The sequence below is a fragment of the Hyperolius riggenbachi genome, chromosome 8 (assembly GCF_040937935.1).
Source record: "Hyperolius riggenbachi isolate aHypRig1 chromosome 8, aHypRig1.pri, whole genome shotgun sequence".
Taxonomy (NCBI): domain Eukaryota; kingdom Metazoa; phylum Chordata; class Amphibia; order Anura; family Hyperoliidae; genus Hyperolius; species Hyperolius riggenbachi.
The window spans coordinates 282,893,474-282,920,011 of record NC_090653.1 but is presented as its reverse complement, the minus strand read 5'-3'; the positions used below and the strand labels follow the sequence as shown (position 1 = coordinate 282,920,011).

Sequence of the window (26,538 nt, the reverse complement as noted above, 5' to 3'; positions counted from 1 at the left end):
GTTCTAGAGTGGGGGCAGCTCTTGAGAAATCCTGCAGGCACGAATGGGAGTGGGAAATGCATGGGGCGGTGAGGCGAAAGTAGTTTAACCTCCTTGCCGGTTATCCCGAGCTCAGCTCAGACCCCTGCGCAGCCTGGCCAATCAGTGGATCGGGATTCCCTCTGATGTCCCGACGTCTGACGTCATCCTGCCCCGTCGGGGAAGCCCAGCAGGAAATCCCCGTTCTGTACGGGATTTCCTGCTTACTCTGATCACCGGAGGCGATCGGAGTGGGTGGGGGATGCCGCTGCTCAGCGGCTATCATGTAGCGAGCCCTGGGCTTGCTACATGATTTACATTTTTTTTTTTTAAAAAGTGCTCTGCTGCCCCCTTGCCGCGGGAATAGGTAGGACAGGTTTAGTGCAAAGACTTGTAAGCCAGGCATAGAATCTTGAAACTTATCCTTAATTAGATAGGGAGCCAGTGCAGAGGTTTACAGAGGGGAGATGTGGATGCGGAGCAGTGCGAAGAATGGATGTCTTGTAGTTGCGTTCATAACTGATTGAAGGGGGGCAATGTGTTTCAAGGGGCGGCCAGACAGGAGGGAGTTGCATTAATCAAGGCAGGAAATTATGAGTGCATGGATGAGCTTGGGTGTGTCTGGTGTCAGGAAGGGGTGGATCTTGGAGATATTACGGAGGTGGAAATTGCAGGCTTTGGTGATGTGAGGGGTGAAGTGGTCAGTCCAGCGTGATGCCCAGACAGTGGCCTGGGAGGTAGGGCAAATGGTGGTTGTCAATTTGTGAGGTGGAAGTCTTACGGGATAGGGGGTGCAGCAGCATGGAGTGGGAAGATCAGGAGCTCAGTTTTTGTCTAGGTTAAGCTTCAGGAACCTAGCTGACATCCAGGAGGAAATTGTTGAGACATGAGGAGACCTTGTTCATGGTGGTGGATGATATGTCAGGAATATGGAGATAAAACACCTTTATGTGTTGTCCACAGAAAGGTGTTTGAAGCCCAGGGAGGGGATGAGTTTTGCCAATTGAGGAAGTATATATGGAGAACAGAAGGGGGCCCAAAACGGAGCCCTGGGGGACCCTGACTGAGAGGGGGGCAGGGGTTGAGGAGGAGTCATGGAAGGAATACATGAAGGAGTGATTGGATAGGTTGCAGGAGATCCAGGCCAAGGCAGGGTCATGGATGCTCATGGACTTTAGTGATTCCCAGGGGTGGTCTACAGCAGTGTTTCTCAACACGCGGTTCGCGTACCCCAGGGGGTACGCGAGACCATAGCTGGGGGTATGCAGCCAGGAGGGGATGCAGCGCAAAACGGGGGAGCATGCCCACACATAGCGGCGGGGAGGGGGGTCCACTCCCCCCCCCCACCCTCACCTTGGACTCCCCCGTCAGCGCTTCCCCCTCCGACACGCATTAATAGCAGCGGCGGCATGGTAAAAGGAATGCGGACTTACTTCCGCGTTCCACGCCAGAGAGGTCCTTCTCTCTCAGCGATGACGCTACTTCCTGTTTATCAGGAAGTAGTGTCAGGCTCAGAGAAGATCGGACCTCCGGCATGGAACGCAGAAGTGTGCGTTCCTTTTACCATGCCGCCGCCGCTGCTATTAATACGTGTCGGAGGGGGAAGCACTGACGGGGGAGTCCAAGGTGAGGGAGGGGGGGAGTGGACCCCCCTCCCTGCCGCTATGTGTGGGCATGCTCCCCCGTTTTGCGCTGCATCCCCTCCTGGCTATACTTTGGGCACACATGCCTAACTAAACTGTAGGCACCCATGCCAGGCTGTACTAAGGGCACCCATGCCTTGCTATACTGTGGGGCACCCATGCCTTGCTATACTGTGGGGCACCCATGCCTGGCTATACTGGGCGACACCCAATCCTGGCTGTACTGGGGGCACCCATGCCTGGCTATACTGGGGGCACCCATGCCTAGCTATGAGGACACCTATACCTATATATACTGTGGGCACCAACCCATGCCTGGCTATACTGGGGGCACCTATACTGGGGGCGGGCACCTATACCTGGCTATCTATCTATACTGGGGGCACCTATACGTGCGGTATATATGCGGTATAAGTGTGCATGTATGTATGTATGTATGTATGTATGTATGTATGTATGTATGTTACACGTGGGGGGGGTACTTGGCTGGAACTGAATTGCGGTAGGGGGTACTTGGGCCGAAAAAGTTGAGAAACACTGGTCTACAGTATCAAATGCAGAGGAAAGGTCGAGGAGCAGGATGGAAAAATTGCATTTGGCCCTGGCAAGGGTAAGGTCGTTGACCACTTTGGCGAGGGCTGTTTCAGTTGAGTGCGCAGGCTGGAATTAAGACTATAGGGGGTCTCTAACATGTGTTACATGTACAGAAGCCCCTTCTTCCCTGTATAGCATCTATATATAGCAGCCCCCTCATTCAATGGGTAGCCCCTTCTTCCATGCGTTACTGCATGTACAACAAACCCAAACCCACCTTCTCCCCGACTTTGGCCTATGTGACTTTGCCAGGCCTGGAGTTGTTGGAAAAATTGGCTTCTATATTCTGCATAGAGGGAGATATGAGGGACAATATCCTTGGGTGGGCCACAACACCCACATGAACTTAATACCAATACAAGGGTATATATAAAAGATATTGAAGAAACTCAAAGGTTTATATGCAAAAATACAAAGTCTTTATTGAAGTTAAGTCGTGCAAAATATTCATAAAAGGTATCCTTCAGGAAGCCTGTTCCGTAGCCGTGGATGGTGAACATACAACAGTGATTAACATCAAGATTAGTGCAATTGTAAGTATTGGGGTGAATGTTTCGGGATAGACCCTTCATCAGGCCTCTACATATAAAGTCAAATCTGGATGATTACTGCATCTGGACAACATGAATCCAGGTAAGACCACTAGTCCTGTTTTCACACAGTGGTCCTCTCTCCTCCAGCCCTTGCTACGTGTGGTCTGTGTGTGAAAATAGGACTAGTGGTCTTACCTGGCTTCATGTTGTCCAGATGCAGTAATCCTCCAGATTTGACTTTATATGTAGAGGCCTGATGAAGGGTCTATCCCAAAACCTTCGCCTCAATACTCACAATTGCACTAATCTTGATGTTTACCGATTTTCACCTCGTAAATCCTTTTAAGTTAAATACCTATTGTGCATTAACATCTTTGGGAATGCCATCTGCGCCCCGGTCCATTCCGCCACGTCTTTTATACACCCATGGCTCCTGTGGGGTCCCGACCAGATTCCTCGGGTTGCCTTCAACTGCCCCTATCAACATGGCTGCCAGGTCCTGCCGTGCCTGCGCTGTTCTCATAGTTGTAAGCATGGCTGCGCAGCTCTAAGTCCGCCTCCATCTTTGACCGTGGTCTCGCGAGCTTTACGTCCATGAGACCGCTGGGAACGAGGTCAGAGATGGAGGCGGACTCAGAGGTGCGCAGCCGTTCTTGCAACTATGAGCACAGCACAGGTGTGGCAGGACCCGGCGGCCATGTTAGGGGCAGTTGAAGGCAACCCAAGGAATCGGGTCGGGACCCCACAGGAGCTATTGCTGTATAAGAGACGCAGCGGAATGGACCGGGGGGCGCAGATGGCGTCCCCCCCCCCCAAAGATGTTAATGCACAATGGGTAACTTTTTGCTGATTTTCGCCTTGTAAATCCTTTAATCACTGCTGTATGTTCACCATCCTCGGCTACGGAATATGCTTCTTGAAGAATACTTCTTATGAATATTTTGCATGACTTTTTACTTCAATAAAGTCTATTTTTGCATATAAACCTTTTTGACTTCAATATCTCTTATACATATCCTTGTATTAGCATGAAAAATTGGCTTCTGCCAGGCAAAAGGTTGCAGCTCACATGATTCATATCCTATGGCAATGAGGATAGTTGAATGGATAGGTTTTTAAAGCTGACTCAGAACTTCCTCTCTGCTCTAAGATGAGAAACAGCATATGAACCTTTATAGAAATTACTTTCTTTGCAGATTTGTTTCAGGATTTTTATCAGCTGTAACAGGGTCTCCTTCCAGCTTACATGGAAGCAGACATAGGGTTAACATCCTTTGTTTACAAATTGGCTGCTCTGCTGAGCTTCCAGAACTGACACAGCTGAGAGCAAATTATACTTGTGGTTGCTTGCAGCTGAGGGGTAATTAAATAAACTCTTAAATACATACAGGGTGCAATTCTTTTTCCTTCTGTCCTGTGCAAGAGTTCAGGTCCACTTTGACACGATGCACGTTGTAATGTCTGTTAAAACCTGCATTGTATGTCTGTCTGTTGTATGCCTATGTGTACCTGTATGTGGGTGGGTCTGTGGTCTATACATTCTCATCTCCTGTCATTCTTGTTGAAGAACTAATAGAGTGGTAGACTGATTGCATTGTGTCGCTGCATGTCTCCCTTGCTCTGATAGGCTGGTGATTGTGGGCACTGCATGTGGATTGGCTCAGCATGAAGTCTCCACTTTCTGCCTGTTTGCATTGCTGTCTCTGTCCCCACCCACCACACCTTACATGTCACCTGTCGTCACCATGCCTCTGGGTGTCACTTCTCATTAGCAGAGTCCCCCACAAATCCTACTCCTAATCTGGAAATCCCGACGGCTGGACAGGTAAAACCGGTTCTGACCAAACCAAGACCAATATTGGGTGTGAATCATTGTTTACCTTTACCCTGAGTGGGTCGTTCCACCCACAGCTGATATTAATTTTTTTTTTTTTTTTTTTTTTTTTTTGTGGATGCTGGAAATATTAACCACTTAATTGATTATTTTATTTCTCAAGGTATTGAGGTCCCTGCATTCTACAATTCCCGCCTCTGCACACTGGCAAAAAAATTACCAGATTCTCCTAGTCCCCCTGCTGGATTTTCCATTCATTCCAAGTCAATCTCCACATTAAAATCCAGCAGCCTCCCTGTAAAGGTAAGGGCTCAGACACACGATAAGTGCTTTTTGGTCTCCAGAGTTTTCTAAGAACTTAACCACTTGAGGACCATAGACTTAATGCTCATACACATATCAGACCATAGTCTTTGGAAAATGAAAGATCACAGACCAATTTTACCCCTTCCATGTAGTATGAGAGCCATACTCTACACAGTCTATTCTATGGAGCTGATCTCTCCATCAGACAGAAATCTTTGCAAGATGCTGTACACAAAGATGCTGTACACAAAGATGCTGTACACAAAGATGCTGTAGACATTCAAAAGATCTGTTCCTGCAAAATGCATTCATAGTCTGTGATATCTGCAGATCCTCATACACACCTTGTTTAACAGACTTTCATCTGCAGATCAGATCCACCAGGATGGATCTTCAGATCTGCAGATGATTGTCTGATCTGCAGATGAATGTCAAACAAGGTGTGTATGAGGATCTGCAGAGCTCAGACTATGAATGCAATTTGCAGTAACAGATCTTTGTCAGGAACAGATCTTTTACAGATACTGATCTTTTGTGTCTGTACAGCATCTGTGTGTGCAGAATCTTGCAATGATTTCTATCTGATGGGGAGTTCAGCTCCATAGAAAAGACTGTAGGTGTGGCTCTCATACTACATGAAGGGTGGTAAGATTGGTCTGTGATCTTTCATTTTCCAAAGACTATAGTCTGATGTGTGTATGAGCCTTCACACCCCCACCACCTAGTGACTAGGTTATTTTTTACCAATTAGGACACCTCGCTGCAGGGCCATACAACTGCTGGGATGTTGGTTTGATTTAATTTTTTAAAATTTTTAATACATTGATCCCTTAGATTGAGCCTTAGATCGCAGTGCTGCACAGTGTAAATAGACAGCATCTAACAGTCTCCTAGCGGCGATCGCCGGCGGGAGTCTGATGATGAAGTGGAGATGTGTGCAGGATCTCCTGCAAAACCTCACGCTAGAGGTGCGTACACACGTCAGATAAAAGTCTTTGGAAAATGAAAGATCACAGACCAATTTTACCCCCTCCATGTAGTATGAGAGCCATACCTACACAGTCTATTCTATGGAGCTGCACTCCCCATCAGACAGAAATCTTACCCCCTTCCATGTAGTATGAGAGCCACACCTACACAGTCTATTCTATGGAGCTGCACTCCCCCATCAGACAGAAATCTTACCCCCTTCCATGTAGTATGAGAGCCACACCTACACAGTGTATTCTATGGAGCTGAACTCCCCATCAGACAGAAATCTTACCCCCTTCCATGTAGTATGGGAGCCCTACACAGTCTATTCTATGGAGCTGCACTCCCCATCAGACAGAGATCTTACCCCCTTCCATGTAGTATGAGAGCCATACTCTACACAGTCTATTCTATGGAGCTGAACTCCCCATCAGACAGAAATCTTTGCAAGATGCTGCACACAAAGATGCTGTACACATTCAACAGATCAGTATCTGCAAAAGATCTGTTGCTGCAAAAGATCCATTCCTGCAAAATGCATTCATAGTCTGAGATCTGCAGATCCCATACACACCTTGTTTAATGGACATTCATCTGCAGATCAGACAATTATCTGCCGATCTGAAGATCCAACCTGGTGGATCTGATCTACAGATAATTGTCCGTTAAACAAGGTGTGTATGAGATCTGCAGATCTCAGACTATGAATGCATTTTGCAGGAACGGATCTTTTGCAGGAACGGATCTTTTGCAGGTGTGCAGCATCTTGCAAAGCTTTTTATCTGATGGGGAGTGCAGCTCCATAGAATAGACTGTGTAGAGTATGGCTCTCATACTACATGGAAGGGGGTAAAATTTGGTCTGTGATCTTTCATTTTCCAAAGACTTTTTTTTTATCTGACGTGTGTATCCACCTTTAGGCCACTTACAGACATCAGACCATAGTCTTTTGAAAATGAAAGATCACAGACCAATCTTACCCCCTTCCATGTAGTATGAGAGCCATACTCTGCACAGTCTATTCTATGGAGCTGCACTCCCCATCAGACAGAAATCTTACCCCCTTCCATGTAGTATGAGAGCCATACCTACAGTCTATTCTATGGAGCTGCACTCCCCATCAGACAGAAATCTTACCCCCCTTCCATGTAGTATGAGAGCCACACCTACAGTCTATTCTATGGAGCTGCACTCCCCATCAGACAGAAATCTTACCCCCTTCCATGTAGTATGAGAGCCATACTCTACACAGTCTTTTCTATGGAGCTGAACTCCCCATCAGAAAAAAATCTTTGCAAGATGCTGCACACACAGATGCTGTACAGACACAAAAGATCAGTATCTGCAAAAGATCTGTTCCTGCCAAAAATCCATTCCTGCAAATTGCAATGATAGTCTATGAGATCTGCAGATCATCCTACACACATGATTTAACTGACATTCATCTGCAGATCTGCAGATCTGAAAATCCATCCTGGTGGATCTGATCTGCAGATGAATGTCAGTTAAATCATGTGTGTATGATGATCTGCAGATCTCATAGACTATCATTGCAATTTGCAGGAATGGATTTTTGGCAGGAACAGATCTTTTGCAGATACTGATCTTTTGTGTCTGTACAGCATCTGTGTGTGCAGCATCTTGCAAAGATTTCTGTCTGATGGGGAGTTCAGCTCCATAGAAAAGACTGTGTAGAGTATGGCTCTTATACTACAGGAAGGGTGGTAAGATTGGTCTGTGATCTTTCATTTTCCAAAGACCATGGTCTGATGTCTGTATGTGGCCTTAGACTTGACGCCAATTGCTGTTAGGCTTCCTGGGGCTGCTGTCATTAAGAAGTAAAAAAAAAAATAAAAAAGCTCCCATTGACTGACTTTAAAATTGCGTGATTTTTAACACTATCACGATTTTAATGTAGGTCAATGGGAGAGTTTTTAAAAAGTTCTGGAGGCCAAAAAGAGTTCAGAAAAGCACTTGGGCCCCTAGTGTAATAAAACCCTATGGGTCCGTTCTTGGGCGATTTGCGCAAATCGCCCCAAAAAGTAAACTCGTAGCCTGCACCATTTTCAGGTGATTTCCCGGTGAAGCGTTTTAGGCTGCTTTCACAGTGGGACGTTACAGGCGCATGTTAGAGCAGCCTGTAACACACCCCACCGCAGAGTAATGAAAAATCAATGGGCTGTTCAGTGCCCACGTTGCGTTACATTGTAACACTAGACGTCAAGAGAAAGTACTGTTATACGTGGCTAAGCCGCGTTAGACTGCTTGCACATGCTCAGTAATGTTGGGGAGGAGGGGAGAGCGGCCGGGCACATGGCGGCTAATTAATCACTGCACTTTGTGACGTGCAGTGTTTACTTCCTGGAGCAGCCGCTTTGTGCTGCGATTGGCTGGCGGGACCACGTGATGCTACATGCGTCACAAAGTACACGGATGCCAGAGTGAGCTGCACAACGCGGCTCGCTCTGATGTCCACATCCAACACCACCAGGCCTTGCGTTAGGGGCACGTTATGCGACCATAACTTCCCCTAAAACGCAACGTCCTGGTGGGAAAGTAGGCTGAGGGCTCATACACTGTGCTTTTTGGCTACCAGAGCCTTCTGAGAGTTATTCTGCAACGCAGCTGAGCACTGTGAACAGGACCTTACAGGAACTGCTGCTGGACTTTGGTTTCTTTTTAAGTGGATCTCCACTCTAAAATTAGAGTTAAGGGGAATATGGAGGCTGCCATATTTCCTTTTAAACCATACCAGTTGCCTGGCAGTCCTGCTGATCTCTTTAGCTGCAGTAGTCTGAATCACACACCTGAAACATGCATGCAGCTAGTCCAGTTGCACTTTAGTCAAACATCTGATCTGTTGCATGCTTGTTCAGGGGCCATGGCTAAAAGTATTAGAGGCAGAGGATCAGCAAGACCGCAATATTTAAAATTAAATGCCAGTCTCCATCTATCCCTCACCTCTGGTTTACTTTAAAGTAGACCTTTACTCAGAACGTGTCTACTCTAAAAGATGCGCAACAGCATAGTAACCTTAAACAAAAAACACTACTTTGATACAAATCCTAAAATCTGCAGTTTCTACTTCCTGATTCCTGGAAGCAGACATATTGTTAAAGTGGATCCGAGATGAAAAACTAACGAGTAACTTGTCTATCTTATCCAAAGTTATTTTTTTTAGATAGTTTACACAGCAAATCTAGCTGCAAACCGCTTCAATAGAATATGATTATTTCTTCCTGTGATACGACAGCAGTCATGTTTGTAAACATTCCATACAGGCAAGCTTATCTGCACCCAGTCAGAAAAAATAATCCCCCCTCCTCCCCTCTGCCTCTGAAATCTCTGGCTAGTGACCTCCTCTTCCTGCCCAGACTGAGCTCCCATAAGCCCTTGCTACTGTCTGAAAATGCCTTGGCTCTCTGAAATCCTGTGGGCATGGATTATTTAGTTTATAAAGAATAAGCGTATTAAAACAAACAAGACGTGCAGGCACCACCGATGTAGATAAAGCTTCTTTTGATCACATCAGATAAGGCAGAGGATACGACGACAGACCGCTGTTTCGAGCAATCTAGCTCATTATCAAGTTGTCTAAACACTGATGCAGTGTTTTGACAACTTGATAATGAGCTAGATTGCTTGAAACAGCGGTCTGTCGTCGTATCCTCTGCCTTATCTGATGTGATCAATAAAAGAAGCTTTATCTACATCGGTGGTGCCTGCACGACTTGTTTTCTACATTGACGGCTCTGGTGTGGAGAGCCGACTGCCTGGGCACACAATCTCCTATACATGGGTGCTGTCTCAATCTTCAATACTGCTTTCAGTATTAAAACACAGTATTTGGCTTGAAGAACGCCCTATAAACAATAGGAAAGGAACACAATTATGCAATGAGTAAAAGTTAAGCTCATTTGAAAGCACTGGATGTTAAAGTGGATCCGAGATTATCTGCCCTATCTGCCATGGCAGTTATGTGACACAGGGGAGAGATCAAATTATAAATTGTGATCTTTCACAAATGAGGGGAAATCAAACAGGCTAAACTCTCTAGATACATACAGGGGGCACGTCTTTGTTTTCCTTCTGTCCTGTGCAAGAGTTCAGGTCCAGCGCTCACTTATCCATGTGGACTCTTATTTTTATTTTTTTTTACGAAGTTTATTTACATGAAAATGTAGCTAATTGACAAACCTTTTCACCATTTCCACTGACTTGCATAAAATGTGATTTGCACAACCCTCCCCATAATGCAGCATGATAAAAAGTCAACGCTCAAATCACAGATGCATGTGAAATATGTCATTAAATATGGAGCCGAAGGAGGATGTAATACAGGAAGGGGATATCCCAGGGTGACCTGGAACTGCAGGGGTCAGGTTTCAGACTCCGCCCATACCTGTAATAAGTCAATGTAGAGGGTTAGTCTAAAAGACTAATTTGGTTATAGGTGGGAGCTGAACAGACCCACTCATTAGATTATTTATTTTGGCAGGCTTTCCACCCATTACTAGGGGGTGTCCCCAGCAGAAAGTGGGCACCCACCACTATTACAGAGCAGATGGTGGATTATAGCTGAGCAGTCTACTCAGGATTCACATGTCCTGAAGGCCCTGTTCAGTGCTCAGCTGCATTGCAGAAAAACTCTGCATGTCAACTCACTGCCCATACAATTCTATGGGCCTGTTCAGTGACAGATCACATTATTCTAACTCACTGCATGCAGGCTTTGTATTAGTCTGTCCATTCTCCATTGCAGTTCACTCATACTGCAACTGACCACTTTCCTGAAGGAACTGTAACATAATAAAATTGCTTATTTTAAATATTCATTTCTAAATCTAGTCGGTTTGCCCATTGTATAATCTTTCCTCACCCTGATTAACATTCTGACATTTTATCCCTGGTGGTGACCTCTTCAGTCCTGCCAGGTGATCTGTACAGAATGCTTGTTACTGAGAGTTCTATGCACAGAAGCATATGCTTGGCAGTTGGAAACAGCCACTATTTGCCACACTGCAATGAGGGTCAGACAGCAAACTGTCAGGACTACGGTCGTGACATCACTGGAAAGTTTCACCTCAATATCAGCCATATAGACACCCCAATCTAAGAAAAGGCATAATTTCTCATGGGAAAGGGGGTATCAGCTACTGACTGGGATGACGTTCAATCCTCCACAGTTTCTCTTTAAAGGACAACTGAAGAGGGGGTATATGGAGGCTGCCATGTTTATTTCCTTTTAAGCAATACCAGTTGCCTGGCTATCATGATGATCCTCTGCCTCTAATACTATTAGCCATATTCCCTGAACAAGCATGCAGCAGATCAGGTGTTATATTATATTGTGTTATATTGCAACAGGATCTGGATAGGATGGCTATATGGGCACATACATGGCAGATGAAATTCAATGTTGACAAATGTGAAGTCATGCATTTTGGTCGTACCAATAGTCTAGCACCATACAAAATAAATGGGATACAGTTGGGGACATCAAACTTGGAGAAGGACTTAGGAGTACTCATTGACAACAAGTTAAATAATCATACTCAATGCCAAGCCGCTGCAGCTAAAGCGAACAAAATTTTGGGATGCATTAAAAGGGAAATAAAAACTCTAGATGCTAGCATAATATTGCCCCTGTTTAACTCTCTAGTAAGGCCACATCTGGAATATGGAATTCAGTTCTGGGCACCACATTACAAAAAAGATATTGCAGTTTTAGAGCAGGTGCAGAGACGAGCTACAAAATTGATACGTGGGATGGAAGGTCTCGCTTACCAAGAAAGGTTAGATAAACTGGGTTTATTTAGTCTAGAGAAAAGACGCCTTAGAGGGGATCTAATTAACATGTATAAATACATCAGAGGGCAATATAATAGCTTGGCGGATGAGCTTTTTGTCCCTAGGCCTTCTCAAAGGACTAGAGGACATGAGCTGCGCATGGAGGAAAAACGTTTTAGCCATTTATTTAGGAAAGGGTTCTTTACAGTAAGAGTGATTAAGATGTGGAATGCATTGCCACAGGAAGTCGTTATGGCAAACTCTATACCTGCATTTAAAGGGGGCTAAGATGCTTTCCTTGCGTTGAAAGACATCCATGGCTACAATTACTAGGTAAGGCAGAATGATGTTGATCCAGGGATTTTATCTGATTGCCATCTGGAGTCAGGAAGGAATTTTTCCCTTTTAGGGCTAATTGGACCATGCCTTGTAAGGGTTTTTCACATTCCTCTGGATCAACAGGGATATGTGAGGGAGCAGGCTGGTGTTGTACTTTGTACTGGTTGGACTCGATGGACGTATGTCTTTTTTCAACCAAAATAACTATGTAACTATGTAACTATGTGTTTCAGACTTTAAAGTCAGATCTGACAAGACTAGCTGCATGCATGTTTCTGGTGTTGTTCAGATACTACTGCAGAGAAATAGACCAGCAGGGCTGCCAGGCAACTGGTATTGATTAAAAGGAAATATGGCCGCCTCCGTATACCTCTTACTTCAGTTCCCCTTTAAATACTTTTTTTCCTCCGGGATGATGGTTTATTATATAGCTCTGCTGCCAGGAAGGTGTTAATGACATTTTCCTGTTGCTGCAGCTGAATAACTTCCGCTGTATATAGAATATCTCATCGCTTCCCCCTCTGTACATCCCGTGTATATACATCACATTCTAAGCCTTCTACAAACTACAGAGTGTGGCGGATAAAGCAGCGACATTTCCTGAAGAGTCAGGCCTCCGTCACAGTGGGACGTTGCGTTGTAATGCGATGCTAAAGTTACAATGCAACACAAAGTGGTAACACACATAACTGCGTTACCATCGCATACAGTAGGTACAGTAAAGCACAGACAGTGAAAAGTATGCTTTCCTGTACCTGGTAACCTGTAGCTTTAGAGGTATTGCACTGCAAGCAGTGAGTTACCATAACGCTACATGTTACTATGCAACCCTAACTTCCCACTGAACATCACATTGACTTTTTCTTTTATTGCAGTGCAGTAAGCAGCGTTTATAACGCAGTTCCTAAACGTCTCACTGTGAAGGAGGCCTTAGCCTGTTGTAAATCATTGCATTCCCTTTCATTTGCATTTTACACAAGGTAAGACCTGTTAGTACTTTTAGAAATGGTCTTGTGCAGATTGATTTCGATTGGCCCAATACAGAGCACATTTGATTGGCCTGATTCTAATATGCATAAAAGTTGCACTTCATTTGCATGCAGGATGGAATTGTGCACTACCCATTAAAAATCTCCACCTGAAACAGACTCATTAATGCTTTGGGTAAGACTTATTGTGACTTTGAAGACTACAGCAGTTATTCCCACCCCCGGATCACAAGTGAAATGATCACATTCCTGGCGGATATAAGATTTCACCAGCTTAAGTGGACCTGAACTCTTGCACAGGACGTAAGGAAAAAGGAGAAATGCACCCTGTATGTATTTACAGAGTTTAGCCTGTCAATTGCCCCTCATCTGTGACTAATCACCACTGTAATTTGATCTCGGCTGTCAGCTCAGGAATCTCCTCTGCCATGGCAGATCAGCTAATATGTACGCACAGGCTGTTAACCTTATGTCTGCTTCCATGAAAGCTGGAAGTAGACACTAGATTTACTGCATGCTCTTTATTGACCTAATAAAGAGAAACCTTTTTATTACAGCTATTATACTGTTTATCTTTTTAGAGAAGAGAAGTTTTGAGTTCAGGTCCGCTTTGAAACTCTGTACACACGCTAGATTGAAACATGGCCAATAACAACCGCCTCTAATATAAAAAAAAGTTTAGGACCTCTTTGTTTTGTTTGTTTTTTAATTCAAAATATTTAGTTGCACCACTCTGACACATACAAAGAAAAATAAACACTCCTTCAAGCCTATGAGTATTTCAGTGCATGCTTTTCACCCTTTTCTTTTCATAACTAGGGTTATACAGGTGGCAGCCATTACTTCTGAGCTTAGTAGGAGGTTTTATATCATGGGTGTGTTTGTCATCAGCTACCCTCCCTCACAGGGGCATCGTCTATGTGAAGTCTCACACAAGCGGAGATCACCTTCCCTGTGACATCATCAGTAGCAGCCTGTGTTTTTGTTTATCTCCTCCACCAGTCTGCTGGATTCTGTCCTGGCAATATGAAAGGAAGGGAGGGGTTCCTCCAATAAATGTAAAAATCATTTTATATTTGTCATGTCCTGTGCATATCCTGTGATTGAGATTAGCCTTAATCGCTGTCACACCAGTGTTCCCCACCACTCCCTTTCATTGGCAAAGGTTATCATTCATAAAGCATTTCTGCATGCGGAAATGCTGAAAACGGCTCACTTTACCGACCTCTTAGCAAAGTCTCCATTCATAAAAGCTCTTTCTGCATGCAAAGCTGACATTTCCGAGCAGAGCGATAAATCGCCACCTTGTGCGGTAATTACCATAAAAAATGTAACAAACTGTCAATTCATAAAGATCACCGCAAGCGGTGTGAGGTCGGGAAGTACTGCTCCCTCTGATGTGGCGATAACCATTTTAAGTGAATGGAGACACACAGACCTCCCAGGCAGCTGCAGCAGAGCGGAACACGGAGAAATGTATCAACTCGGTAGCTTCCGTGTCTCCGCAAGCCTACCGCCTGCCTAGTTCGGGGAATCTCCGCACTGCTACCGCACATGGATACATTTTTATGAATACCCACCCAGAAGTCTAAAATAGCGGCAGCTGTGTTTTCACGCACAGATTCTCTTTACCGACAACAGATTTATGAATGATAGCCAAAGTGTTTTTGGGAATAGTCAGTGAGAACACCCTAGTGAGTCGGGTCCCAGATCTTGCAGTGTGAGCCAGCCCTAATTGTTGCACATTTCATGCCAATCAAAATCTACTGCATATAATTCGCCCAATTACATAACTTGTGCATTTTAGACCTTGTTCACACTTTATATATAAATTTGTGTGCAGGATTGTGATTTTGCTGTCACTCATGTAACTTTATTTTTGGTGCTGTCTGAGATTATTGCATCCATATTTAAGCCTGGCACCCACTAGCAGTGCATTAGTAAGCCATTTCTAAGAATTTGTGATGGGATAAGCTCTTGCTAATGTAATGCTATGGGTGTGATCCCTCTAGATGAGCTTTTATAAAAATCCCCCATAATGCATTAGCAAGAGCTTTTCAAATCACTAGCGCTTAGAAAAGGCTGCTAGTGGGTTTAATTAGCTTTAAGTGGTATGTGCAAAAACTGTAATTTTAAATATCAAAGGACAAAACCTGGGAGGAAAAATTAAGAAATTGCCTGTCCTATTCACATGAATTAGGCCTTCATTCCATGGACTTTTGATCTGTACTCAGCAAGCAGTTACCAGGCAGCAGTGAGCAGTTGAGAGATTTAGAGGCATTTCACTGCCTATCAACAGTTTGTGGAAAGGTGGCCATACACTTACAGATTTGCAGCAGATTCAACTATCAGATTTCTGGCAGATGCCTGTCAAGTCCAATCTGACAGGAATCTATCTGATTTGTGCCACACACTAGGAACAGATTTCCAATATATTTCAGAATAAAATCTATTGGAAATCAATCTAAAGGCTGCCATACACTGGTCGATTGCCACCAGATCGACCAGCAGATGGATCCCTCTGTGATCGAATCTGATCAGAGGGGTCTATTGGCTGCCTACACTGCAAACAGATTTTGAATCGATTACACTATGAAACCGATTCACAATCTGTGGAGCTGCCGCCCCCAGCATACATTACCTGATCTGGCCGGCGTGAGGTCCCCCCCCTCCCCCTGGCTGAAGTCGACCAGTGTATGGGCCCCTTAAAGGGAACCTTAACTGAGAGGGATATGGATGTTTCCTGTTAAACAATACCAGTTGCCTGTCAGTCCTGCTGATCTATTTGGCTGCAGTAGTGGCTGAATCACACACCTGAAACAAGCATGCAGCTAATCCAGTCTGACATCAGTCAGAGCACCTGATCTGCATGCTTATTGAGGGGCTGTGGCTAAAAGTATTAGACACAGGATCAGCAGGAGAGTCAGGCAACTGGTATTATTTTAAAAGGAAAGATCCATATCCTTCTCAGTTTAGGTTCCCTTTAAGTGTGAACAAAATTTGCATCTTGATGATCCTCTTCTTTGCATGCAGATTTAGTGCAGCTTGGCACGGGGTGACGGAAATGGAAGTTCCTAGCAACTTGGGTCCACTTCCATGTTTTAAGCCTCCTTTCCATGGACTGTTGAGCTGTGTGCTCAGTGAGCAGGTACTAGGTGGCAGTGAGCAGGTACTAGGTGGCAGTGAGCAGTTGTGAGTTTGAGGCATTTCACTGCCTATAAACAGTCCATGGAAAGGAGGCCTAATTCAAGTTGCATTACATTAGAATGCAAGACCAGTGATTATCCATGAGATGTAAATTGTTTGCTTCTTGAAATTTGGTTGAAATTGGCCCTATTTCAAGCTGAAATCTGCATGCAAGTCAGAATTATTTGCATCTCATTGACAATCGTTTATAAACTAATCGCCTGTCCAGAAAATGTTTTTTGTTAAAGCGCACCTGAACTCAGAACTTCCTCTCTGCTCTAAAAGATAAGCAACAGCATAACCACCTTTAAAAGAAAACTATTTTGTTACAACTGATACAATGCAGATGTATTGCAGGATTTGTATCTACTTCCTGCTTTCATAGAAGCAGACATCTTAACACCCTGTGCTTTCAAATTATCAGCCAGGTGACACAGCAGAGGGATCAAATTACACTTGTGACTACACACGGCTGAGGGGTGAATTGGACGAAGCTCTCTAAATGCATACAGGGTGCATTTCTTTTTGATTTCCTTCTGTCCTGTGCAAGAGTTCAGGTCCACTTTAATAAATTTGGGCTACAATTTTAAGTGATTGATTGAATTCTCTACTAAATGGTGTGGAATCAATATTAATGGCATGAAGCTGATTTGACTGATTGTTGGTGCTGCTTTGCCTCTCTCCCGCATGCTGGTGTAGGTGCTCCGCCCCCTATGGATCATCGGCCCAATCACTGAGAATCACACGCTTGCCGCACAGGATCCATTGCTGACTGACTGCTGGGCATGCCTTGCACATAGAGCCGCTATTGTAGAGCTGTAATTATGGGGAACACCAATCCAGCCGGAGCTTGCTGTGTACCACGGGTGTGTGCCCTTCTCTTCCTGGTTATGGGGAGGGGTGGGGTCTGTGGGGAGGGGTGGAGTCTGGGGGTGGGATTGTGGTATGTCCTAGGTCCACTCACTGACACTTGTGTCACACCCCACATACACAGCCTGTGTAACATTGCATGACCAGATCACTGTCCAGAGGAGGGACTCTACTCATTGCTCAACATTTACCATAATCCTGCCTCCAATTCCATCTCTGTGGAAGAACCACAAATCCCAGCACCTCCTAAAATGTCTGTCTGCAGTGGTCCAATTTATCCTGGGATTTGTTGTTCCTCAACAGTTGCTGTAGTGCAAATAGCAAAATCTTTGTCTAATCCACCAATCACTAGACTTAAGCCTGGTACACATTCTCAATTATGATTGGCCAATCGCTGACCAATTTTACCACGTCTGTGTTGTATGAGGGTTTATCTACACAATCTGCTCACAGTAGTCAACATCTGTTGATCTTCATACTACTACTTGGAGGTGGTAAAATTGGTCACTGATTGGCCAATCAATAATTGAAAGTGTGTACCAGGCTTTGTGTTGAATCGAAGCATGAAATAATTTGGCTATTTGGGAATGAAGCCAACTGACGCTGGTCTGTTGGTCTGCTGGATGCATCTGGTGTGGTGCTGGAGGTCTGTTAGTGTAGATAAACAAACTTGACTGTCTATTCCTCCTGTTGAGGCAGGGTGCACACATGGCTGTGCGTGAAAGGCCGAGTTTCCAGTCATGTGTGTGTTTTTTTTTTTTTTTGTTTTTTTTTTGGTGTGTGCGTTGGCCTTTTTGCACATGTGCATTTTTCAAGTGCTTTGCATGCGTTTTTATGCGTGAGCGGGTTGCATATACAAAACATGTTTTCCATGCATTTTTTTAGATTGTTTTATGCAAATCACTAAAACAGGGAACAGAAATGCATTACAAAACAAAAAAAGCATACAACGCATTCCCATTGACTTTCATGATGTGCAGTTTTTGAAAATCATGTAACAAAACCAGCGTTTTTAAAAACTTTGTTTGCGTTTTATATAAGTTTTCAAAGTTTTTTGTTTTTTATTTATTTCTTTTATTTTTATTTTTTTTTGTTGCCCATTGACTTGCATTAGTGGCAAAAAGATGCATTTTCTGCTAAGTGTCTTCCTAGCCACATTTAATTTTTAATGAGATGCTAATTCTGGTTCTGATGCAAATCTTGCTGTTTAGGATTGGGCCAATCAAAAATCAGCAAACCATCAACTTGGCCCAGTTTCTGTCTGATTTGCATTAAATTAGCATGCAAGATGAACTTGTAATCCCCTTCCTAATCCTCTGTAGTATCCAGGCTCTTTCTGTTGCAGAATCTAAAACACTGATTTCATTGCATGGTTTAAGTTGTTGTTTTGTAGTGCGTGTATATATTAATCCATGTAATAACATATTACAGCCAATGAAGCTGTAGAAACTAGTTTTACTCCCCACTTTAGTTGGAATTTCTTTGACTGTATTTGTTATGTGTTACCACAAGGTGGCGCTCAGGAGGGGGTGGCTTTGGCAGCCTTCTACCCTCAGGTGAATTGGGAGTTCCTCCTCAGCTGAAGGCCTGAAGTATGGCTTCCTACAGCTGTGTAGACTAGCACTCTGTAGGACAGCTGGGTGCAGCGGCACTGTGACGGCTAGTTCAGACAAGCTGCTGACAGTGAGACTTTCCTCGAAAGCAAGCAGTGGGTAATGACTCTGTGGAAGACAAGATGGGTAAAGTCAGCTGTAGTGTAATGCCGGTAGGCTTGTATTCATTAGATGTTTGCTGCCAGAGCTGCATGTGGTACAATAGCACAGATGCTAATAAATGTGACATACTATGACACCCCCCCCCCCCCCCCCCATGTTCTGATGTGACCCAGGTGAAGAGATGTAAACTGTTCCACCAAACAGTAGATTTAATGCAGGATTAAATTTTGCATGCAAATGTATGCAACTTGAAAATGGACCAGTCAAAACACAAGTTTTGTTTGTTTTGTTTTTTTTGCATAAAATTTGTATGCAGAATTTCCAGATTTGCATATCATTGACCCTCCTTAGCCCCGATCTCCACATCCTTGGTTTCAATGGCAAAGTAGAGGCAACTAGTAGCTGCAGTGTTGAAACTGAGCCAAACAAATGCAGGAGATGCAGCACTCCTCTGGGGAGCTGCAGGAATTGAAATGCAACTTTGGATTCAGGCAATCGGATGCAGTAATTGATGGCTTTGGTCCAAATCTAAGCTGTCCACAGACAATTGAACTGTGCGCTCAGCAAGCAGTTGCCAGTTTGAGAGGCATTTTACACATTTTCAAGGGTCTGTGGAAAAGAGGCCTTAAAGAGACACTGAAGCGAAAAAAAATATGATGAATTGGTTGTGTACTATGAATAATTACTAGAAGATAAGCAGCAAAGAAAATATTCTCATACTTTTATTTTCAGGTATATAGTGTTTTTTCTAACATTGCATCATTCTATAATATGTGCAGATTACACAACACTCAGCATTCAAAATGATTCTTTCAGAGCAGTCTGTGAACTAATGACCTCTCCTCTAGCAGATAAAAAGAAACCTGTTCACTTACAGTTGAGATAATAAAAGTCAGACAGCCCTCTCCACGACTTTGAAAGTCGTAAAGCTTAAAGGGACTCCGAGCAGTGCAGAAACTATGGAAAGATGCATATCATTTTAAAGCTCCGTCTCCTTTTTCCAATGATATATAAACCTCTGCCCTATGCCTTTTAGTTTTCGCTATTTTTGCAATTGAAATTGCCACGGCCGCGATTTCAATCGCAAAAATAAAGAAAACTAAAAGGCGTAGGGCAACGATTTAGGTGTCGCCAGAAAGAGGAGAAAGAGAGCTTTAAAATGATATCCATCTTTCCATAGTTACATTGTATTACACAGGGCGACTTTTTCTGCTGAATGGAGCTGCTGACGCTGGGGAAAGTGTCGTCCTGTGTAATACAATATAACTATGGAAAGATGCATATCATTTTAAAGCTCTTTCTCCTCTTTCCAATGAGCTATAAACCGCCGCCCTACGCCTTTTAGTTTTCTTTATTTTCGCGATTGAAATCGCGCCCGCAGCAATTTCAATCACGAAAATAGCGAAAACTAAAAGGCGTAGGGCGGCAGTTTATATATCATTGGAAAGAGGAGAAAGAGAGCTTTAAAATGATATGCATCTTTCCATAGTTTCTGCACTGCTCGGAGTCCCTTTAATGGCTTTTTTTGCATAGAGATAACTGGAGTTTCTTAACTTCTCCTGTACTGGAAACAATTACACTGATGTATCTGATCTTAATGTTTTATTTCTTAGCTGTGCTACACATACAAATCATATCATCTTTTTTTTTTTTGCTTCAGTGTCTCTTTGAAGAGGAACTCCAGTGAAAATAATGTAATAAAGTGCTTCATTTTTACAATTCTGTATAAATGATTTAGTCAGTTTGTCCATTGTAAAATCTTTTCTCTCCCTGATTTACGTTCTGACATTTATCACATGGTGACATTTTTACTGCTGGCAGGTGATGTCAGTGGAAGGAGATTACTTTATTGGCAGTTAGAAACTGCTGTTTCCCACAATGCAAACAAGGCTCCCACAGTGTGTCAGAACCATGGTCCTGACATCACACTGTGGGAGGGGTTTAACCGCAATATCAGCCATACAGAGCCCCCTGGTGATCCGTTTGTGAAAATGAAGATTTCTCATGGGAAAGGGGGTATCAGCTACTGATTGGGATGAGGTTCAATTCTTGGTTACGGTTTCTCTTTAAACTTGCAAAACTGGAGCGTATTGGTGTCTAGTAGTGCAGGTAGTAAGCAGCCTGGCATTGGGCCAGTCAGAAAGCATGTTTGTGTGTTGCACTTCTATGCAGCAAATTATTTGCATGAGCTGGTTTTCTGTGTAGTGCAGATATGATTCCCTACTTAACAGAATCTCTCTGTTCCTGCATTGATCTCCACTGCACTTGATCCCAGTAATGCTTAACGTTAACCCGAGATGAGTGATATGGAGGCTGCCATATTTCCTTTTAAACAATACCAGTTGCCTGGCAACCCTGTTGGTCTATTTGGCTGCAGTAGTGTCTGAATAACACCAGGCATAAGCATGAAGCTAATTTTGTCAGATCTGACCATGTCAAACACCTGATGTGCTGCATGCTTGTTCAGGGGCTATGGCTAAAAGTATTAGAGGCAGAGGATCAGCACGATAGCCAGTCAATATTGCTTAAAGAGAATCTGTATTGTTAAAATCGCACAAAAGTAAACATACCAGTGCGTTAGGGGACATCTCCTATTACCCTCTGTCACAATTTCGCCGCTCCTTGCCGCATTAAAAGTGGTTAAAAACAGTTTTAAAAAGTTTGTTTATAAACAAACAAAATGGCCACCAAAACAGGAAGTAGGTTGATGTACAGTATGTCCACACATAGAAAATACATTCATAAACAAGCAGGCTGTATACACCCTTTTTGAATCTCAAGAGATCATTTGTGTGTTTCTTTCCCCCTGCAGCTATCTTCCACTGAAGTGTCAGGCTGTTTCTTCCTGCAGAGTGCAGACAGCTCTGACTGTATGTAATTCCTCAGTATGTGAAAGCCCAGCCAGCTCAGAGGAGGATTTATCCAGCTTATAAAATATAAGAGAGAAGAGAGAAGCTGCTCTAATCTAAATAATACACAAGCAGTGTGCAGAGAGGAGCCTGGAGGGGGGAGATGCATCACAGAACCACAACACTGAAGAACTTGGCAGCCTTTCAGACACAGGCTGACAAGTCTGACAAGAGAGAGATAAGTTGATTTATTACAGAGATGGTGATAGTAGAACGTGCTGCAGTAAGCCAGAACACCTTAGAATAGCTTTTGGAACTTGTAGGATGATAAAAAACAGGATGCAATTTTTGTTACGGAGTCTCTTTAAAAGAAAATTAATATGGCAGCCTCCATATCTCTCCCACTTCAGTTGTCCTTTAACCGAACATCGCCACCCTGCAGACTGGGACAAGAGTCTTTGGAACGCAGTACTAAGTGTCGGGCATTGCTGTGTACTGTATGACGTACCTGCGTATTGTGCAATAAGACTGAATGCTGTGATTTGCAGTAAGCTAGGCTGTGTCTATTATTGAAGGTTGGTTGCAGTGAAGGGCGAGGCCCCACCTGGAAGGATATCCTCACTGAACGTGTGTGGCTGACTCAGTGAGTCACCTCTGTTAGTCATGCTACAGTGCTGGGGTATTCGAGGGAGTTTCACTTCACCCCTAAAGTTGCATACATTTTCATTATACTTGTATGCAGTGCATCTCATTAACCCTCTAGTGAGGATGATTGTAGAAATACAACTGTGCCGTCAGGGATTCGCAGCACAGCGGTGTATAGAGGATAGGCTCCTGGCGTGAGTCCTCTGTGCCCTGCCCTGGGGTCACAATTAATCTGCGATGAGCTCTGGTCACCGTACGGCAGGCATTTTGGTGCCAGCACAGATTATACGGGACAATGCTGTGGGGGAGGGAGGGGGGAATCGGGTTACCTTATAATGGTGTGCTCCGTACAGAGAGATCACTTCCGTGCAAAGCAGCGATCATTGTCTGTCACCGTACAGGAGAGGTATGGATTCCCTGTCTGCCCCATCTGTACAGGTAGTCCCTGACTTGCGAACGACCTGCCGATACGAACGGCATGGACTCTGTTTCCATGGGAACAAGTAAAAAAAAATTTCAAATTGGACTTGTAGTTTTTGAGAATTGTTTTTTTTTTTTTTTTTTTTTTTTTTCTTTGAAAAAGAGAAAAAAAAATTAAGCTTGTATAATCAGGGGCAGAGGTGGCACAGAGGTATAGGACAGATGGCACAATGTTCCAACTTGAGAACAGATTCAGGATAAGAATGAACCTACAGTCCGTGTCTTGTTCGTTAACCAGGGACTACCTGTACAGTGTTCAGGTGTGTACACACCTCTAGATTTTAGTCTCCTGTGGGTTTGGTTTTGTTACCATCGCAAAGGTGACTGCTTGGGGTCGGGAGCTGCTGTACGCATGCCTGACTGTTAGCTGAGGCGTTTGTTAATGGCCACCTTAGCAGGGCTGAGAAGTCGGAGCAATTTTGGGGTACCTGGAGTCGGCAGTTTCATAACTGAGGCATTGTAGTCAGGTGTGTGTGTGTGTGTGTGTGTGTGTGTGTGTGTGTGTGTGTGTGTGTGTCTTTATATCGAGTGGGTACATCTTGTCTCCACAGCTAGCTGCCTATCCCAGATTTGGACACAGAGGGGAGCTGTGTAATCCTGCAAGGGTGTACCTGTAGCAAAAAGTGCCCCTACAGGGTACTTGGGAGAAGGATCCTAAAGACGCGTAACATTCCAGAGCTGGGATCTCTGAAGCGCTAGTTGGCAGCACGCAGGTACACAAGCACCGACCCACTTGCACTCGGACACTCACAAACTGCAGTAGTGATGAAAGCAGCTAGGTTGCAAATTGTATTTGGTTGCAGAAAATGGGAGTTGACTTTGAAAATGGATTGAATGCAACATTCTGTACTAGACCTTTTACCAGCATTGAGGTTTCCTCTGCAGAAAGTGTCTTCCTTGCCTACTACCCTCAACCCCCCCCCCCCCCAGCTGAGTTTTAAGGGACAACTGATGTGGGAGAGATGGAGGCTGCTAGATTTGCTTTAAAACAATACCAGTTGCCTGGCAGCTCAGATCTATTTGGCTGCAGTAGTGTCTGAATAACACCAGAAACAAGCATGCAGCTAATATTGTCACATCGGACAATGTCAAACACCTGATCTGCTGCATGCTTGTTCAGGGTCTATGGCAAAAAGTATTATAGCCATAGGATCAGCAGGACAGCCAAGTAACTGGATTTATGGCAGCCTCCATATCTTTCTCTTCAGTTCTCCTTTAAAGAGGAACTCCAGTGAAAATAATGTAATAAAGTGCTTCATTTTTACAATACATGATTTAGTCAGTGTTTGCCCATTGTAAAATATTTTAAATCCCTGATTTATATTCTGACATTTTATTACATGGTGACATTTTTACTGCTGGCAGGTGATGTAGCTGCTGCTTGCTGTTTTGGCAGTTGGAAACAGCTGTAAACAGCTATTTCCCACAATGTAATAAGGTTCACAGACTGGAAACTGCCAGGAGTACCTCGGTCCTCAGAACTTCTTGTGGGAGGGGTTTCTCCACAATATCAGTCATACAGCGCCCCCTGATGGTCTGTTTGTGAAAAAGATTTCTCATGTAATGAGGGTATCAGCTACTGATTGCGATAAAAATCAATTCTTGGTGGGAGTTTCTCTTTTAAGAGCATGAAATGCTTTCTTGCTGACTGATATAGGTAGAGTAGGAACCCTTTTTATGAAGCCAACCTCAATGCTGGTGAAAGGGTTTAGTACGGAATGTTAGTGCATACAGTCCCATTCTGAAAGCTAATATTCTGTCTTGAGTGTTGACTTTTCATTGGACATTGCGTTGATATTGTGCGTTATGTCTTTGGTGTTTGTACTTTACCGTTGCATGAAGTAGAAACCGCGAAGAATACAGCACTAAAAAACTATGCTTCTGTGTATCTGTTAACATGTGCGTTTAGTGGTAACAGAATGCAAAATTTACAACTAACACTAACGTCACACTGTGAAAGTCGCATAGCCTTAACATTGCAGTGAGGAAAACTGCTGTATTTTACTTTATTACGCAGGACAATAACATCACTATGAACCTAGCCTTGGCGTCCGTACAAAAATGTCACCCAGAAGTATTGGGATTTGTGCTGCCAACTTGCGCATGCTGGTGAGAGGGATGATGTGCGCATTAGCATGGCTTTCATCGTACACTTGTCTTATCTGCTGGGGTTGATTTGTTCTCCTTCCGGTCTGCAGCATTTTATAGTGGTTAAAGGACTACTGTGGGGGGGGGGGGGGGGCGGAAGAGTTAACTTACCTGGGGATTCTAATGGTCCCCCGCAGATGTCCGGTGCCCGCGCAGCCACTTGCCAATGCTCTGGTTCACTTCTGGAACTTCCGACTTTTAAAGTTGGGAGGAAAAAACCACTGCACTTGTGTGGCCACACCCTCCCACTGACATCACCAGGAGAGTACAGCGCAGGCCCACTATGGTCTGTGCCTGCACAGTCCACTCCTGGTGATGTCAGCAAGGGCGTGGCCGCGCAGGCGGGGTACCATGACCTTGGTGCTACTTCACTGATTGTCTTTCCTTATACTGCTGTGGTAGGTATTGATCCCTTTGGCTATATGACTAGGCAGGTCTGGCCTCTTAGCCTATTGTCAGTTGCTGGGATATTGGATCTATTGTCTTCTATATAGTGTCAGGCCAATGCGGAACATAAGATTTGAAATGACGCTAATCGGTCAAATGTTTAATAAACCATTAAGTGACAGAAGTTCCCCTTTTTGTGAGACTCCTTTCCTCATTTCTCCAACAGGAAGCAGAGATGAGTTGCCTCTCCACCTCAATCCACAACCCAACTCTGACCTTCTCTGGCATGGAAGGCCTGAGTAGTGAGGTGGAAAGAATTCTGTAGTTTATGAATGGACCACTCGGGTGCTGTAGAAGCGGCCTTTGGTCAGTTCAAACTGCAAGACTTGGTATTAAATTGCCATATATGGGGATCTATTGCTGCTCGCACACTGATTTCTGATTTTAAAGAACCACCATCGGGAAGAAAAAATAAAAATTTTAAATGCATACGAATAAGAAATGTTTCTTCCAGAGTAAAATGCGAATGACTTTTCTCCTATGCTGCTGTCACTTACAGTAGTCAGTAGAAATCGGACTGGTTTTTGACTAGTCAATTGCCTCATGGGGATCCTCAGTATAGAGCCTTTCCAGGAAGAGCTTTTGCGAAGAACAAATTAAATACTAAGATGCAGGCCATCACATGTTTGTACACTGTTCTGGGAGTTGGACAGAGCAACTGCCACTCAGAAAACTCTGAGAATCTCCATTGAGGAGATGGGCTAGTCCAAAACCTGTCAGAACTGTCAAATTGCTACCTTTGTAGTAGTTTGTGTAGTTTTTTTTTTTTTTTTTTTTGTGGTAGGTTTTTTTTTTCTTTTTTTTTTCTTCAGGTTTAGATCATGGTCCTTTAAGAATCCATTTTGAAGTCTGTGCAGTTACCTTCACCTACCAAGGCGCCATGCCCCCCCACCCCCCAATATGTGTTGTGTACTCCCCTCCCAGAGTCCATGGCGAGTAATACTCACCTGTCCGCTGGTGCGCCTTCTCCTGTGTGCGGTCTTTCTCCATGGGTGCCAGGGGGCGCCCCAGGACACCGCCTCATGTCCTGACACCTAGTACAGGCGCTGACGGCAGCTATGGAGAAGACAGGAGGGTATGTGAGTGGCTAGGTGAGCCTACAACACCCCCAAGGGCCTGGTGTACAGATTTCACATGGGGGGGGTGGAGGAGACTGGTACTTGGGGAAATCAAAATCTGC

At 44.1% G+C, this 26,538-nt stretch overlaps 1 protein-coding gene across 2 annotated transcripts in view; it reads left to right on the top strand.

Annotated features, from left to right (window-relative positions):
• The window catches only part of GSN (gelsolin), a 105,144-nt gene that overhangs the window by 11,549 nt on the left and 67,057 nt on the right, over nucleotides 1-26,538 (top strand). The window contains exon 2 of one of the 2 annotated variants that reach the window (XM_068249049.1): nucleotides 16,904-17,070. The exons of the other annotated variant lie outside the window; for it this stretch is intronic. Coding sequence (XP_068105150.1) covers nucleotides 17,029-17,070 — 42 coding nt within the window. The 5' untranslated portion in view covers nucleotides 16,904-17,028. The remainder of the gene's footprint in view (nucleotides 1-16,903; nucleotides 17,071-26,538) is intronic. 2 annotated transcript variants of the gene reach the window in all.